Raw genomic sequence first — 18094 nt, forward strand, 5'->3', positions numbered from 1 at the left:
GGGAATCGAAAAAAATCCTAAAAACAAAGCATACTGACTCCTGTATCAAAAACTTCCACCCTAGACTACAATCAGTATGGCACCAAGAGACGAGACAAAAAACCAGTGCCTCACAAACCGGAAGGTTGCGAAATATGCTTCTCCTGAACAGCTTTTATCGTGGAAAATGCCAGTTTGAATATTTAATCACGAACTGGGCCGAGTTGAACGCGGCACACGAAAAAAAAGAAGTGGTGACACCCCGGAAAGGATATCAAACGAGTTGCTGCGGAAAGTCTGAAAGGCACCGAAAGGTGTGCAAAACAATAGGTAAAGGACAGAGAGAGTCATAGTGACAAAAAAAAAACTACTACAAAAATACTCCCACCCGAATCATCAGGAACAAAAGAGGATAGGCCAAAAAGGAAGCCGAGCATCATAAAGCAAGTGCTTACGAGAGATAAAATCTAGCGTCGCTAAATTGAAGCTAAACGAGAGGGATGTGTCGAGGAACTCTGGAGCAGAAGGAAAGGGTCCTCCATATAGACTTCTACACCCGGTAGCGAAAAAGGATAACAACTTCCGGACGGAAAGACCTCCATACTCGGGGAGAAAAAATCTGCCTTTATGCTGCATACCAACAAAAGCAGTAGCAGAAAAAAGAAGAAGGAAAACCCCGGATTGCTTCCGGTTCGGGGTAGGGACAAAAACAATAATATAACACAAAAAACCGCGCCCGAAATTCTTTCCCGTACCGTTCGACCTCAAGAGATAACCGATTGGGGCAAAACGATTGCTGCTGATCGTAGATTTATGCATTAATGAGACTGATAAAGAATGAATGAGGATTGGAAGGCAGTTTTTTTTTTTGCTCGACCAACTGCTGGATTTCCCTTGTTGAATGGCGCGACTTCCGCCATTGTCTACACGCGCATGATCCTGCTGCATCGATCCGTAAAGCGTTCAATAATAATTGCTTGGTAGCGTTCGGCAGTAGAGTGCTTTTTCTCGTTTTCTTTTCTTTTTTTCAAGCTAGCGAGAAAGGATGCAGGAAATACACTAGGACGAAGCGTGAGCCTATAGATCGACATTGATAGTGCCAGTGGTTAAGCCATTGATGAGGCCGATGATGGTGTTTCGGTTGAGTAAAACTTTTGCCCGATTAAGCACAACGAACGGCAGCAGCGTTCGTCAGCTTTTCCGGCCCCCTCCATCGACTTGACCACGACCCGAAGAAAATAATGGCAGAGGAAACTCTCGCACCCACCCGTCCAACACGTGAAGAGCGTGATCCTTACTGGTTTGCAACAAAGAAAACCCTTAACACGGGTCGGATTTTCCTTTCGCAACGGGTCAGTATCACGGTGGAGCTTCTTCCTGGGTCTGGAATGTCGGGAGCATTATGTATTCTCGGGCCGAGTTCCTCAAGCAAAACTTGAGCAAAATTGATTGCCATTTATTCACGCTCCAGTTAGCTGTGGGCCACGAACGACGGACGCAGACCCGGGCGAAGATTGAGCGGACCGCCGGCCTGGGTGCCGTGTCCGGGAACCGATGGGGTCATCGGTGGCAAGTGAATGATTTAGTTGCTTTGGGGAAGAGTTTTATCGGATCGGGGGGTTTTTGCCTCTCGGCCATCTTTATCTATTCAAACGGCGATGCTGTTTAAAACTTTTCTCGTTTATCGTGTAATATGACTTTTACCCCTCGGACGACTGTTCGAAGGCGATCGGGAGCGATTGTTTCGAAATGTGTGGGTGTGTGTCTGTGCGTTTGAGGTGATGGATAGTGTTGTGTTAAAGATTTTATCACCTGGCACTTTGCAACTTCTATCCCCATAGCGATTGAGTTACGTTAAAGATCACATCAACGCAAATTGTTGCATTTTACCGCAACGTACCTTTCAATACTAGGGCTCTGTATTCTTTGAAGCACATTTTTTGCACTTATCTTTATAATAAGATTTCATCGAATCTGGGACAATTCGGCGAATAAAAGCACGTGCCAAGCGAAACAAATTTGCTTCAAAATGATTAAATAACACGTGCAACGGAGCACTGTGTTATGCAAAACCACGAACTGCTAGCAGATTCGTTTCCCAGAAGCAAACCGAATCTCTGCGCAAGAGATCTTACACTGCCCATCCCATATACACGGTTTTCCATTTTCACTTCGCACAACACCGCACAGCAGCAGCAGCCTAGTCTCGTGCGCCACTATTAAAGATCGAAAGCTTTTAAATGAATATAAATTATGATGGAAACGGTTCCCCTTTGTTCCCTTGCCTCGGTGCTGATCGAGCGGCGGCTTCCGGGCAATTTTGATCCCCCATTTTTGATTCATGGATAATTTTCGGCCAAGGTTCGATTTCCTTCAGCACACGTCTAAATCGCGTGTGAGTGTGTGGGGGGAGTTCTTCCTGGTCTCTGTAGGAGTTGTGATGGGAAGTCGTGAACAAATCGCAGTTATTGATGAGTGTAGCAAAAGGAAGCTAGCAATTTTTTTCTCCTAAACTCTGATCACGGTGAAGTTATAGACGTATTTTGATCGATTGAAGTTGCGGGTAAGGATTATGTATCATAAATAATCCTAAAGCGCTTAAACGTTGCTGACTTGCTAGCTGGAGAATTGGTTCAAATAAAAACTGATGCATAAAAATTCGATCGAATAAGAACCGAATGAGTCCTCAGGAAAACCTATTAATCAAGCTCTGGTATAACAGGTTAATTGAAAAAAAAAATCTTCATTCTAACATCGTCTCTCAAAGAACGCTCCCAATGTGTATCAAGAATACACCAACAAAACCTCTGGAAAACTTGCATCCTGCTCTCCAGCTGGCTAGATATTCTTCCTTCAAGAAAAAAAGAACCAGGAAAAACCATGAGTCGGATCAAACAACCAACCCGTATCGAACTAATTGAATGAAAAAATTGGAATGTGCTTCGTTCGTAGCTGCACACACATAACAACATTTTGACCTACGGTACTGGTCTCATTCGAACAAGAAATTATTGTACGAGAAGAGAGCGAGCGAAAGATCAGAAAATTGTTCCCAGTCTTGTGCCCTGTGGAAGACTCTTGCGTCCGTTTTCGAAACCTTTGGCGAAAGAAAAATCAAAATAGGGAACCCAACCCAACAATCGAGGACCCGCCGGAAAGCACATAAAGTAACATAAAATAGATAAAAAGTCGAGCGGTCCGAAGCCCGAATGGCTGAAAGGGAAAATTAATAGTCGAAGGTGGACCACCACCGTATGCCGGCCACGGTACAAACCGGTCCCAGTTGAAGGCATAAAATTGAATTGAAGAGTACGAAAGGTAAAGTGGGGAAAAAAGAGGGAAACACCACCAAACACACATATACTTGGATGATGTACTCACCCGGACGAATTGAGACTTTTTCTCGTTTCCTTGCCACGCTCGAGGGCTCCACCCGTACTGCTACTCCCATTGCTGCTTGAGATGATCAATTCCGATTGCTTTACCGTTGCCGCCACCCCTGCCCCACCACCACCACCACCACCACCACCACCACTTGCCGAGCCGTTTGAAGGATCATTTCCGGTTCGAATTAACGCACCGACGCCGTTCGACTGCTGATGTGGCCGATGCTGGTGGTCGGTGGACGAGGTGGACGATGCCGACGATAGCTGGTGCTGGTGGTGATGTTGCTGCTGGTGATGCACGTGCAGATGAAGTTGGTTGTTGGCGCTGTTTTTAAGATTGTTTTGATGAAGTTTGCTTTTTGCATGTGGCGGCTGCTCGTCACCATTGCTCGGATGGTGCGCATAGTGCTGACTGCTGTTATTGTTGATATGGTTATGCGTGCTCAGGACACCACCGTTGCCGTTGGGGCTTGTCGGTGACGTCGGACTGCTGTGCTTCCCATTCGTCGTTACGGTACCGTTCGCACCGATATGATTGTTGTTGAGTTGATTTAGCTTCTGCTGCTGGCGCAGTAGCTGCTGCTGGGACTGGGGAGCTTGCGTTAATGGTGGCGGCGTTTGATGTTGCTGCTGCTGTTGCTGTTGGGCATCTTTCTTCTGCTGTTGCTGCTGATCGGATCGCTGCAGGATAAACTGCACATCACTTGAGTATTCGCCCCATTTCATAAGGATCTTGAGCGGGTTCTCATGTGGTGCTAGCAGACGCTCGTTATTGCGCCACCGTTCGATGAGCGTGAAGCGTCCCGTTTTGCCGGTGGCGTGTGCCAATGCGAACACGACATCCTGGGAAGAAAAAAAAACGAGAATAAAAATACTGTGTGTTAGTGAACGTGATGTGACATGTGTAAAACAATTTGAAAAAAAGACTTTATTCATAAAAAAAAAATTTAGTCCTCGATAACTATTGAAGATATTCAAGCAGAAGCAATATTGAATCAGAAGTTAAAAAGCCATTTTGGAATTACATTTTCACTAAGGATATCAATCTGTACAATACGAAAAGCAAATACATTCACGACCTGATTATCGTGGTTAACAAATCTTCACCCAAAAATATGAAATGATTCCTGGTTACCCTTATCAGTAACCTAACGCCTAATGCGTAGAAAGTGAGCGCAAAAGACAAAGCAAAAGCAGCTCAATTTTGCCCGCTCAGTGCTAAATGATGGTACGGCCTGAAATTATGACTCGTGATGTGTGACACGTGATTCGTTCCATTATGACATTTTTCCCTAGGCTCCGACCACCCATCCATTCGGCATTCACACTTGCCAGGCGGGCATCATCGGGATGGTGCGATTCCCCCCCCCACTCCCCCCCCCCCCCCCCAAAGACACGCTTTCCAACGAAGCATCTTCTGCCGTCGTTTCAGCAAAACCAGAGCAGGATTCGCTCCACAGTTCCCGGTCGGCAAAAGCTAGGGTGGCGCATTTAGGGACGCAACACGAGAATACCGGGGGTTGCACACAAGAACACGTTATCATGCGCAACCCATTTTCATTTCCTAAGGCAGCACCAGAACGATGTTGTGTGGGATCACGATTATTATTTTTTCCCCTCTTTCGCTTCATTCTCTCGAATGCTGGCTGTGTGTGTTTGTTTCTACCTCGGAGGAACGCATCATTTACAAAGCTCCTGAAGCTGCAAGGGCGTGGGAAGTACAGCAAAAAAACGGGAAAAACACTCCAAAAAAAAAACCCCGGAGACGTTTCATATGCTTCACCGTGTCCAGTACACGATGGAACATTACTGGATTCTTGCGCGATTGGAAACACACGTGAAGTGAGGCTACAAGAACAGCAAACGATGCAGCACTTTTATCCGCTCGTTTCGGTCCAACCAAGCTGCACACGTTTTCTTTGCCCCACAAAAAAACCCCCCGGCGGGCAAGGATTATGTCGCTTGGATTTCTTTTTAATTCCCGAGAAAAACAAATCACGGATCAACATTTACTGTACAACCGGGGAGTAAGCGAGCAGCAGCAGCAGCAGCAATGGGAAAGGAATTTTATCATTCCGTGCCGCGGCTGGATTCACAATTTCAAATTGGATTATATTGAAAGTCACGTAAAAGTTTGTATTTCGCTTCTTTTTTTTTTGTTTAAAAACTGTTTCCTCTACTGTTGAAGCTCGAAATGAAATAAGTTTCAAATGTTTAACTCTTTTAATTGGTTGCAGATAAGCTGCCCACTGGTACATGGGCTTTTTAATCAAGCGAATCAATTTAAAAAAATCTTCAGCATTGGTTTGTACTTTGGGAGCGATAACAACATGCCGGTAAAATAAAACAAACAACCACGGATGTACACAATTTGTTCACACACTGTTGACAAACAAACAAATGAACCCAATATAAAAAAAAACCTTTGCTGTGTTTCAACACCCATCTAACGCCAATCTAAGGCTTTTTTTGTATTGCTAACGTTTCCAAGCCTCGGTTGTCAAATTAATCCATGCGTGATTGCGATTTTCATGCCTTTCCATAGCTTTTCCAGCAGCAGTATTGCTCGATTCGATTGAAATTCGATCTAGTTTTACATTTTAATTGACTCAAGCGCTGTTTTCGTGGAAACTGAGCATAACACATTGGAGGTTTTGCTTTTTGGATTATGATTGCAGTCTAGCAAAAGGTACTCCTGTTATAATTGCATCGTTAGTAAACTTGAGCCTAACAGCAATATGGCTACCAGGCTGTCCTTCATGAATTAATAAAAAAAACTTTTGCCTAAATTTTAATGCATAAATAAAGTATGGAGTGAAACGGAATGAGGATTTATTTTCAATTCAACATTACAGCCAATTTAAGTTACATAGGACTTTGAAATCGCAAAGCTTTTAGACATTCGCGCATGGCTTGCGATGCTATCAAGGAGCATAATTTATGTAAAATGAACTTCAAACCAGCGTTCTTGCAGCGAATAAAATCAATTCCAATGGATCGTAGTCAATTTAACCTCTAGTGTTCCTGACAGGAAGATGTGTAAACCCATCAGCTGCACGCGAAGATACACGATCCCGATGTATCTTTCATGTTTCGAGCACAAGTCTAGCACTTGGAACCCATTCGTGATTCAGTTTGCCACAGTTGTTCCGAATGCTACATCTAAAACATGGAGCCCCCGGTGCCCCGACACTTACCTGACACGTGGTGACTTCCGTGACTCCGCACACGATACGTTGTATTCCTTCGACCCATACCTTCAGCTCCATCGCACCGGCCGCCCGGTGCCCGGTGGTATCGGGGGTGGGACACCTCCACTGTTGATGCCTTCCGGTACAGAGCAACACGTCCTGTCACCTATCTCTCCCGTGCTCCCCCGAACGATGTTAACGATGATGGTTTTGACGTTTTTGCCGGCGGAACGTTCCGACGCCAACGAACGTCAGGTTTCCCGACACTTCCGTTCCCGATATCGGTCCCGATGAGCGCGGCCAGAACCACCCCGTCTCCGAAGTGTTTTCCCGACTTACACGTCCAGCCCGCACCAAACCGTGCCCACCACCGCAATACACCTGCTGCTGCACAGTCTTCTTCTGGTGATAGTCACACTCGGTAAAGTATCGGAACGCCCCGTCGTTCCTCTTGCGGTCGTCATGGGGCGAAGAGTAACGGAAGCGTCACGTCGTCCGTCTCGTTTGCGTTTGCTTCCGGGAGCCGGAACTTGCCCTACACCCCCGGTTAGGCCTTGCCACACACACACACAACAAAACTACGTTATGCCAGCGAAGGTTCTCATGACAGGACGGGCGTCGTGCATTGTGGATCGTTCGTGTGGCGTTGCTGTGTGACGGACGCGTCGGGGACCTCCTCCTGGATCAACATTAAGCTATGATCTGCCAGAGAATAACAACCCTGCAAGAGAAAGAGAGAGAGAGAGAGAGAGAAAGAGACATTGATGAGATGTGCGATGCATACAAAAATTATAATCTTTTGCCGTGCTTTCCTTCCTGCGCTGCTAAGTACATGCCACAGGGCGTACGGAACGAACGGAACCAAATCAAGGATTCGTAAGGAAATAGGGCGAAGATGATGGCAGAAGCGTCGGGCAGCAAAGTGGTAATCAATTTCGTTACGCCGCACATTTTAGAGGTAAGGCTGGCAGCTTTGGCGGAACGGACGGAAGATGGGTTTCAAGGTTTTTTTTTTTTTCGTTTTCGTCTCGGAAGATTATATTCTACGCCTTCTGCCCGCGATCGTCGGTGCAGAGCAACACCGGTGAGCATATCGTCGTCCCATAATCAAGGAAAATAATCGAATCGAAAACAAGAGCAGAAAGCAGGGCCTCCCCGACAGATCGGACGGAAGAAAATCGTGATCCTCCGAGGGATTAGCTATGCGCTTGTGATTTCATTTTTGGTTTTTATTATTTTCAGTTTCGCCGAGCGGACATGAAGCTGGATGGATGAAGAAGGAATTTTGTTGTTCTTGCATATCTTCGCGCCATCACATCCGTTGGCTGGTGGAATCTTTGAGCCTCAGAGTTCGTGGTTTAATGAAACCAATACACGAAAAGAGTAAAGCTAACGTGACTAGGGCACGCTACAGTGAAAAATGGCCACCTTCGCAAAATTGTAACCTCAAAAAATGCGTTCTCTGAACATGAAAAAAGTGCGACGAATTGGTGAGCATACAGTGATGAAGGATTTTGTAGCATCAAAATTCCTTTCCAAAAAATATTAAAAAATGCATCATTTTGGCGCATCTTTGACCGCTTTCTTCCGCGAAGAGATGATGCTTTGAACGTAGTTTCGCGTGACGCAAAGGAAGCTCCGTGGTGGCAGCGATATTTACTCCGTTGCATTCCATTTGCACGGCGCGCATTTAAGCATCACCTTTACGCTTCCAAGAAGCTCCGACATGAACGGGGTGTGGTTTTTGCATAATCATCTCCCGGTTTGCCATCCAGAGTTCTGGAGCAGGGGGGCCTGGCACAAACCGCGTACGCTCGCGGTGCATTTAAAATACATCAAGCAGAAGGTTCGCTGCAGAACAGAGCCTGAGAAATCGCGAGCGAGAGCCTACGAAGTCCGAACGGCCCGTTGCTTGTGCTGCTTTCTGGTGCATCGCATTGCGCCTGCATTCTGCCGGTACACAATGCGTTAAAATGCGCCGAGTTTTGCCAAGTGGTAAGCGTGGTTTTGTTGCCGAGGAACGGTTTGCATTATATATAGTAAGAAGGCACACGGGTCCTCCCACCCGCAACCAGAACGCACCAACGGAAGAGGGCGACTGTGTTCCCGTTTTTTGCTCTTCTCCACGTCAAAGAAGTCTTCAAGAAAGCTAGACGTTCTATTTTCGAGTGGAAGCAAATGGGCTGGAGGGGGTGGGTGGAGGGAGGGATTGGACCCGAGTGAAACCCAACCCCCATTCCATCAGGTTGTCGTACTGTCGCACGGTCACACAAGCAAAAGACACACAGGTACCATCGCGTTTAAAATGAAGTTGAATGCGAAGCCTTGTGTCTGGAATAGGGGAGCACGAAGGAATACTTCATGCGAGAGCTTTATTTGCGATAATTACATACAACGAACGTGTGATGCCCTAGTAGCGGGAAAGCGCCGCTTGCTAGCTGGTAGTTCTTTTAGAGATTGCCAACAGCGCGGGGATGTGCAGATGGAAAGCGATGGAGAGGACGCTATTAGGAAAATAGTCGCACTAGCCTACAAGGCATCCCTCCGTCAGTTACACATTCGTAGCCATTTTGCGAGAGAGCATGTCTGTCGTGATAGTAGAGTTAGCGCTAGTGGTGGTGGATGATGATTATTTTGCCTCTACATACAACTAGTGTGCACAACCGTTGTTTTCTCGGAATGGTCGGAGGCTTTAGCCAACAGCCGGTGCAAGATTAGAGCCCGATTGCACTATCTGCACGATATGCAACGGAACTGTACGGAGGAGACAATGCACAGGACACTCCCTATGTCCCCCAATGCCTGCAGTATTTGTCGCTCTACTGAGATATAGTGCGGTTTGCGTAATAGCGAATGAATGGTGAGCAATAACAGTTAGGCACAGCTGTTACACAGTTTGCTACTCTGGAAAAAGCCCAGAAACCCTAGAAATTCTGTTCAAAAAATATATATCTTCATTTAATACATCCGTTGCATCAGATCTTTAAATACAGATTTTGTACAAATAAATCACAGCCAATTCTAACTCGTTCCTTACCCTCAACTGACGAAATCAACATCAGCATAAATAAAACATTCTCTCGACACTAAATCATTCGTGCACACACAGACAGCAAGTCAAACAACCTGATAAGCGGGGCATGCATTACTAACCTCATTAACTTTCTAACCTCGTTTTCTTAAGCTCGTTACTTTCCTTAGTAACCTGGGCCCCTTCCCAAAACCCAACCCCGACGATGAGCCTGCCAACTGAGGCTAATTCTTTATCGCGATCGAGTTCACACTCAGAGCCGCGCGTATGGGAAGATCTTCTCTTCTCGGGAAGACATTAGCATTGGCAGATGTGACAAATGGGAAGCCGGCAAAAGTGATGAAATTAATTTTGCCAGCAATTAATTTTCCTACTTAACTGGAAGGCTCACTCACACACACACGTACGGTCGGTTTTTCTTGCGTGGAAGAGCTGAAGCAAAAGCACATGATTTATCGAAAGCAGCGCACAGAGCAAAATCTTGGCCTTTCGTGAAGAGTGTGATGGTGTCAGTTAAATTATGGAGTGTGAGATAAGTATGTTGCAGGGTTAATACTTCAAGTTTGATATGGTAGAATGGGTGCTAGCGTAAACAGAAAACATATTTTTTATAACATAAAGGCAGGAGCATTTTCACTGGCATCAAGGGTCATGTTATGGATAAGGACACGATAGAGCTAATCTTCAGGTATTCTAGAGCTGTTTACATCTATTCAACCATATGAAGTAATTTATTATGCAGACAAGCCTAAACCATCGATTGGTAAGCGAGTTCGGTGTGAGCTAGTACATACAGCATAACTGGCATTCTCATCCACTCGTACCCTGCCCGTCCAAATGTTTCAAACCACCCATATCTTGAGAATGGAAGATATTCATAAACTTCCCTTTGTTTGCCTCAGTTAAGGGCTATCCATATGCGCAGCAGGAAGTAGAACTGCTAGCAGATGCGGTTCATAATTGATACAACAGCGTCGTGAAACATGCCGACATTTATTAACACACCTCATTACAGCTGCCCCTTGCACGCGTGTAACGCTCCGTCTGGCGGTCGTGTAGCAGTACCTCATTTTCCCAGGCGAACGTTGAGCATAAATTTGTCAGCGACATGCGATGTGAAGTGATTGGCACACATTTTGCACATCGGCAGCAAGTCATTCATCTCACTCGATCGAAACATTATTCTTCCACTTGCGGATGTCCCGATGGCTCATGTATCAATAACTTCGACAAGTAGCCTAATCCGATCGGTCCCAACCCAAGTTGTGCGTTCCCCGTAATGAGAACCTGGATCGCAGTGAGCAAACATCCCCCGATAAGGATTTTTTTTCCGTTCTTCCCCCATACTTTACGGCTTAAAATCAGACCGCGTTGCGTGCGTTTTTGGGGCGAAGATACCGCTTTTGATTGATTTCGTTCGATTTCCTGCAGTTATGAAATGGCGGAAATATGTCCACAACCAACTCGTGTAGCGGTGGCAGGGACAGGGAAACGGTGAACGAATCAATCGATCAACCGATCGAGCAGCGAAAAACAAATGGATCAATGTCTGGCGATGTCTACCGTCTATCCGGAGCTCGAGAGAGCGTGAGGGACTCGATGAAATATTGCCTCCTATTTGCTGTGGCATTAGTATCTTCTGCATCGTAAGCGTGCGTGCCTTTCGATGGGAAGCTTTTAAGGTAGAGGAGGAGGAGTCGCTGTGGCTGGAAGCTATCAAATCTCGTAGAACCTAAAATTTGCGTGAAACTTGAACAGAAGGTTTATCGTGCTCACCACCAACAACCCGCCATCGGTTGATGCGATGCTTAAGATAAAGGAAATCTTTGGTTGGATGTTGAAATGGAGGCAAACACGTGGAAAAGGGAAGACCCTGTTGTGTCCTCGCGTCGCTGTGGGAAGGTAAAACATGTGCATGATTAATTTATGTGATTGAGAGCACAACACTCAGGCCGCCTCAGGATACCAGTGTAGGCTAAGCTTGTATCGATTATTCCTAGGAAGCAAAATGAATTTGCGGTTACAAGCACGCACACACACACACACAATCCGGATGTTCTTTTCCGGTAAACTTCATTCAGCATGTGAAAGAACCCAACGGTTAGAGGGCAGAGATAGGAAGCTTTTTCGTTATGTTTTTGCTCGAAGAATTTGCACTCATTTAATTGTCTGCAAGAATCGACGAATGTTCTAAATGTTTCTTGGAAGATAACACTATGTAACTTCAACAATAGCCCCGAAAGCTATTGTAGCTCGTGACTGTCAGACGAAGATATGGAAAAGAACCATTCTCGTTTCTCCCCCCAAAAAAGAGACCCAGATTCTTCATCATGTGTGACTTCATTATGTCAGCCCCAATTCTAATTTACTGTCATTAGCTAGGAACCCAACCACCAATGCTTGGCATACGACTTCTCCATATGTTCGCTTTCAAAAGTACCATTGTGGTCCAATGGGAACAACCGAAGGGGCTCATTCGGCAAACACAGCTACTTCGTCCAAGAAGAACCATTATGCGACAATATTGAGAAAATGTGGTTCCGTTCGTTTTGCATGCATGTAAAATAATCTCTTCACACAAAATTGCTGCAAAAGCTCGTCATTTTAGATATGAAACGAGCCAAACTGTGACTGTGATCCTACTGCTTGCACAAAATTTCTGTTTCGGTCCCCTTGTGCCACAATACTCCGCCACAATTCGATGACATACCCATCGGAAAGGGATACTCTCGTCAGCTTAAGGATAGTAGCGAGCCACAAGCATAAGGTTGGTCTCCCCCCAACCTCTACCAAACGGGAACCGGCAGATACGGCTGCAGATGATACGTCCTTTCTTTCACGAACAGTACACCGAAATAGTGTCACCACTATTCGCACATCCTTCCAGCATTACACATCTTTCGTTGAGCAAAAATATCCTGCTCCCGCCTTGGATGATATTTTGCAACCCTCCCTGCTGTCAAAAACTGGCCCCCATTGGATCCTCATATAGTCGAAAGCCTTCCTCGTACCAAACAGTAGCCTTCGTCAAATAGCGTCCAAAGTGTGGATGGGGCGGCACAATTTTTCACCCATCCGGTTGGCACCGGAATTCTGCAATGACTGTACGCGGTGACACAACGGGACATAAAACTTGTCAGCTGAATGCTTTTTCAAGGATGGATTTCTGAAGCCCCCACTTTCTTCGTACGCTTCTCCGTTCCGGGGCGCTGGGTTTGACATGGAATTTCGATTTTGATACTATTTCCCAACTACTTTGCTCTGCCGGGCATTTCACATTCTGACGCGACGGACCACTTGACGGTATCTCTCCCCGCCCCCCGGCCAGAGGACGAAAAGTGGGTTAGGTTTCGTTTTATAGCTGGTGCTACTTCACGTTTTTATTCTTCTCCTCCATTGCGGTGCGGATTTGTGTCACCGGCCGCCTCCGATGATACCTACACTATTTCGGGTTGAGTTTTTTTTCTTCCTTCTCTGGAGTTCCTCCGACGATGAACTTTATGGTAGAACACTTTTCAAGAGGAATGACGAAAGCGATTACCGTGCTGTTACTGGTTGGGATCGGTTTTTTTTTTTACAAAAATAATCCTTTTAAGCAATTGAAATTTTATTGTGACATTTTTGTAATTCCCTTCAATGGAGATGGGTCGAATAGGAAGAGCAGGGTTTGAGAGTGGGAAATATTTTCACTAGTTAGATTCTCATGAAGTTTCTTCGTATTTTGTAGTTTGTGGTAGTTAAAGATTTCATCAAACATTTGCTCGTTGGAACTTCTTAGAACTAAAGATTCAACTACTTTTGGATGTCCCCCAGCTAGCTTCTCACAAAGTTAACGCCAGCTAGCACAACTAGCAGATATAACTAACGATTCCACATTGAAGAGGCCACTTTACCATACTAATGAATATCGCTCCGAATCCAAACTGCTCCAACCGTTTTTTTTTTTCTTCTCCAAGTTAAAGTTCCTAGCCAGCATCCGTCTTCTTATCAGAGTTCTTATCACGTCACGTCAACGTTGAAGCAAAATATTCAATTCCATCCCATCGATAAACATTTGCTCTTTGGTTTGACCTGCCAGGTTCTCCTTCGTTCTTTTGCTCCAAACCATTGCTATCTGCTATTTACCAGAGACCAAGACCAATTTTCACACCCTGTTGCTTATAGCATGTAAAAAGTTTCTGCCCGAGATGCACAACGGCTACAAGAACACGGGTGCGATGCAATGACGATGACTACTTACTGATCGATGACGATTGATTTGCAAATGAGAAAGTATCGTCCTGGTGTCCTGGAGGATGGCAATTGAAACTAGAGTCCTTTACGTGCCTGCGCGTCTGGTGTAGTGGCGCTCGCTGCGAGAGCGAACGAAGAAGTTTCTTTATTGAGTTTCCGTGATTTCCATGAATGGTTTCCGATGCCATCAAAAGTTCGTTCTTTGATCGGTGCTTTGGGCTTTCGTTAAAGGCAAAAAGGGAGTTGATGGGCTAACAAAAACAGTTGTGGATAGTTTCGTTCATCCGTTTTACTCGTCAATCAGATTTTGAGTTTGCGCAACGAATTAGCTATTGATTGTTAAATGTCTAACTTGAATATAAATACAAAAATCAAAAGTTTTTAAAGGGCCGGCTAGTGGCTGTCTAATGGCTGTTTAAAACATTTATTTAGTTTTTTCTTAGAATAAACTATGAAAAGTAATGTATTAAAATAGAAACTTCATTAATAATATCTTATTATTCGGCATAATAAAATATCTGAATAGTATGGGATGACTATCTGAATATACCGAGAGACAACAAAAGCAAGCCTAATAATTTCCTTAGAATAGTTCTTCTATGACTTCAAATAAAAGCTCTCATTACAGTAAGAAAGGCAGACGCTCACGTTCACAAGAAATGTAAACAGTGTTGCCATCCTTACGCCACACGTATACTCATTCATTAGTAGAACTCACGCTTGGATAACAGAGCAGCAGCATCATCACACCATTAATCGCAAGCTGCTCTTTTCATACGAACAGAGCCACGGACGAACCGTCCGGGAATGATCCCGAAAAATAAGTAAACAAGCCAGTTACAGATTATTACACATCATAAAACAGCACCCAGTCAGCCTTTTCACTGACGACGCGAATATCCCACGGGATGGTGATTTCATTGCATAACGCACAGACACACAGCCACACAGCCACACATCTACTCGTAACATTCAACAGCGAGCGAGCAACAGGTTGCAGCGCTGGGTACAAACCATAAACTGCAAGCATTCGCCCAAAGATAAATATACTGACGAGTGAGGGCAAACGTTGGATTGAAATATATTCCACCTCCAGCAAAGCATCCGGTTGACATATGGGTTTGCCTTTCTTTTCACTCACATTCCGGAAAGATGCGTGGCCTTCATCTCCCGCCTGCAAAATCGCGAACCAACCCGTGGTGCGAGAGATGATATCTTACAACTTTACCAGGCGCTAAAGTCTTCTCACCCATCAACCACTAAGGATAATCGTAGAATGCAGACGTACACACATTCGCCCAAAATAGATAACGAACGGGGTTTCGTTGGGGGTTGTGCGACGGCTTGTCGCGACTTTCATTTAAGAAACGGAGCTAAGCTTATAAAAGATAGCTTACCTTTCGCGCAAAAAGTCATACTCAAAAGTAGCTGCGTGGCATCACGGTGGGAAAAAAGGTGAAAAAGTTCTTACGGCAACCCAAAGCACGGGAATCCGCACAAATTTTCCATGGCCCTAGAAAGTATCGAGGCCGGTAGAAGAAGACGACACACGAGAGCGCATTCATAAATTTCTCATGGACTGACCCGGTTGACAAATCACGGGTGTTAGCGTAGAGTCATTCTAATCCGGTTCATAAATATGCTCCACCGTTCGGGTGCTGGTTGTGGTACCTGTGCTTTCACGCCAGTACACGGCAGCAATGACGCATTGGGTGAGACATTATCTTTGCCTCAGTATACAACAACACAGAGCACACGGAACTTTTGCGCCGACAGTCCATGGCGAGAAGAACGGTCGTGCTTCATGGACAGGGTTTCCATCTGGTTGTGGCGGTGAGATATTTTACTATCTCGAAATTCGACGTCATACGCTAGTTCTAGTCCTAGGAATAGGTTTGCTAAACCTTAAAGGCTATAACAGAAGGTTCACTTTTTTTGGAGATTTGCTTATTTCAGATTGAAGTCCAAAAATTCATGTAAACCTTACCGATCCCCGGTTTGGATAGAAGAGCACCACCCAGAATTGTAGAGCGGAATCATAGGAGTTACGGAAACCATATCAGTGAGCTATCAAGAATAGTTGCAAAATCAAATAAGCAAATTTACTGGTAAAAATTGATGGAAGTCCGCTTTAAGGGACAAAACAGGACCGGGGATCAGACCCAAATCAGACGATAAACTAGTAGTGAGGTCTGACTATCCAAGTGTTAGGTCTAGCAAGCTATTATATGGCCGGTATGACCACGCAGAAGATTGACGCCAAACGTGGCATTAGTAGTTGCCGTATTTTAGATTAATTCTTCTAGTTAAGTTAGTTTGTATACTTCAGAGATTTTGCTTTGATCATCTTAAGACATTTTCCAGGATCGCTCCAAAATTTGCAAACTAATTTTCCAACAAGGTATAATTTTTCATCAATTTTGGAACACGTTGGAAGGAGTTCTGAAGAACCCTGCAATAATGTCACATCATTCGTGAGCCGCATTTGGTAAAAAAAATGTTGCTTTTGAAAGAACATCCAACCAGTAGGTTGAAATGGTAGAATGGTTGAAAACCGAACTAAAAATATTTTTTTATTCCTTTGGTAAGTTCGGGGATCTTTCTAAAAAGCAACTACCTTTGTACTCTGTAGAAGCGAATGTTACACGGTGTCATCGCATTCACGGTGATCGCACAGATCGTACTTCCGTTTCATATTTTTCAACCATTCATCGAAGGAATTATTTCTTTCTGTGCACGGTGAAATACTGTTTCACCACCGTTGAACGCGAGGTGACCGTATCACCTGCATCACCGGGGGACATTTCCACTGACACGGGTGGAAAAAGGCCCCGTTAATGCACACACAGCACCAAGTCCTATTCTGTCTGCATCCGGCCAAAAACATTTCGCTTGTGCATGCTTTTACATTCACAGTTCACAAGGTCTTTTGTTTGTGTGAGCTTTCACTGGTTGCTGCTTGGTTACATCACAGTTCCGTGCCGGTGCGGAAAGCTTAACGGAAGTAATGGAAATATAAAAAAAGTTGGACCTAATAAATGAGAAGTTTCTCACAAGGCTTTTCTGCGTGGCTCCAGGGGTTAGGTTCCTGGTAGGGCATAATTCACGCGCCTTTTTTCAGCCAGAATCTAAGCGCCGCGTTTGGCGGTCATGACTAGTGTCAGCCACCGGAAATCATGGCTGGAAAGGATCAAAATAATCGGTTTCGGGGAAAGGTTTCCGGCAGGGCCAGCCAGCCAGACAGAACCGGGTTCACCCAAATCGTAAAGCAAACACGATTGTCTAGCAACCGCACCACCTTTAGCTGCTTGGAAGTAATCAGTATTCTAAATTGGAAAACCGGGAGAAAAATGTGGCCCTATCCAACCCTCAGCAGCAATGCTTTCGGTCCATTTGCAAACCGAGAGGGGTAGATCTGCTATGTTTTTTTTTTTTCTAACTAGCTATCCGACTCCCAGTATGTGAGTCACCATACGGTCACGGCAGTAAGTTAGTAGCTTAGCATAAATCTTGCTTTAACGATTTATGGAGATAGCTCGGCCACCATATTGAGTCGTTAAAACCTAACGCCTTCATTTGGTCCAAAACCTTCTCGCCACCTTGCGTCCAAGTTTACCCGGATAGCGGCCGGACCGGAGAGCAAATGTTTTGGAATGTCCTTTGGGTCATAACCCGTTCACTGCCGCCACTGGTCGCCCTCGGTTAATGGATTGCGGCTATCCTGATGGTACCAACAACAGAGCGGAAAGGGAGGGCACAGGCGGGACCAAAATTATCTAGTGTCGCTTTTCATCCAACCAAAAAGGATACCGCTTGGCAGAACAATTGGAAACGGGATTCCATTACCATTCAACTCCATTTCCTTTCCCTCAAATGAACCGATGGCCGGGAAAACCCGGGCAAGGAGAATAATGGAAAATGGTGCTTCACAGTGCCGTTCGTCGTAATCTACTCACCGAAATATTAGTGGCTTAATCCGTTTTACGTTTATCCGCCCGCCGATAAACCGCTCTCGCAGTGACCGCAATCACCTAGGCACCCGTGTAAAGGGCGGACGATGAGATGGAAAACCCCTGACTGATATTCTGCCGACTTTCTGGGCTACTACTACTGCCGTCCTATACCCCCGGAAGGTGTACTGCGGGAAACTTTTTGAACAAGTTTGAGGAAAAAAAATGAAAGTCGGAGCGACCCTTCTCGAGCTTAAGAATGAGATTTACTAGGTGAAACGGTATGAGCCGGCATGGTGAGTTTGGGAAGCAAATTTTTCACAG

General features: G+C 45.2%; 1 protein-coding gene across 14 annotated transcripts in view; it reads right to left on the minus strand.

Annotated features, from left to right (window-relative positions):
- Nucleotides 1-18094, minus strand: part of LOC118506502 (homeobox protein 5) — an 84544-nt gene that overhangs the window by 39768 nt on the left and 26682 nt on the right. For all 14 annotated transcript variants that reach the window (XM_036043711.1, XM_036043704.1, XM_036043717.1 and 11 more), the window contains exons 3-4: nucleotides 6563-7277; nucleotides 3361-4208 (exon numbers count right to left, since the gene is read on the minus strand). In XM_036043711.1, the coding sequence (XP_035899604.1) occupies nucleotides 3361-4208; nucleotides 6563-6634 (920 nt within the window). In that variant the 5' untranslated portion in view covers nucleotides 6635-7277. The remainder of the gene's footprint in view (nucleotides 1-3360; nucleotides 4209-6562; nucleotides 7278-18094) is intronic.

This window comes from Anopheles stephensi, chromosome 2 (assembly GCF_013141755.1).
Source record: "Anopheles stephensi strain Indian chromosome 2, UCI_ANSTEP_V1.0, whole genome shotgun sequence".
NCBI classification, from domain to species: Eukaryota; Metazoa; Arthropoda; class Insecta; order Diptera; family Culicidae; genus Anopheles; species Anopheles stephensi.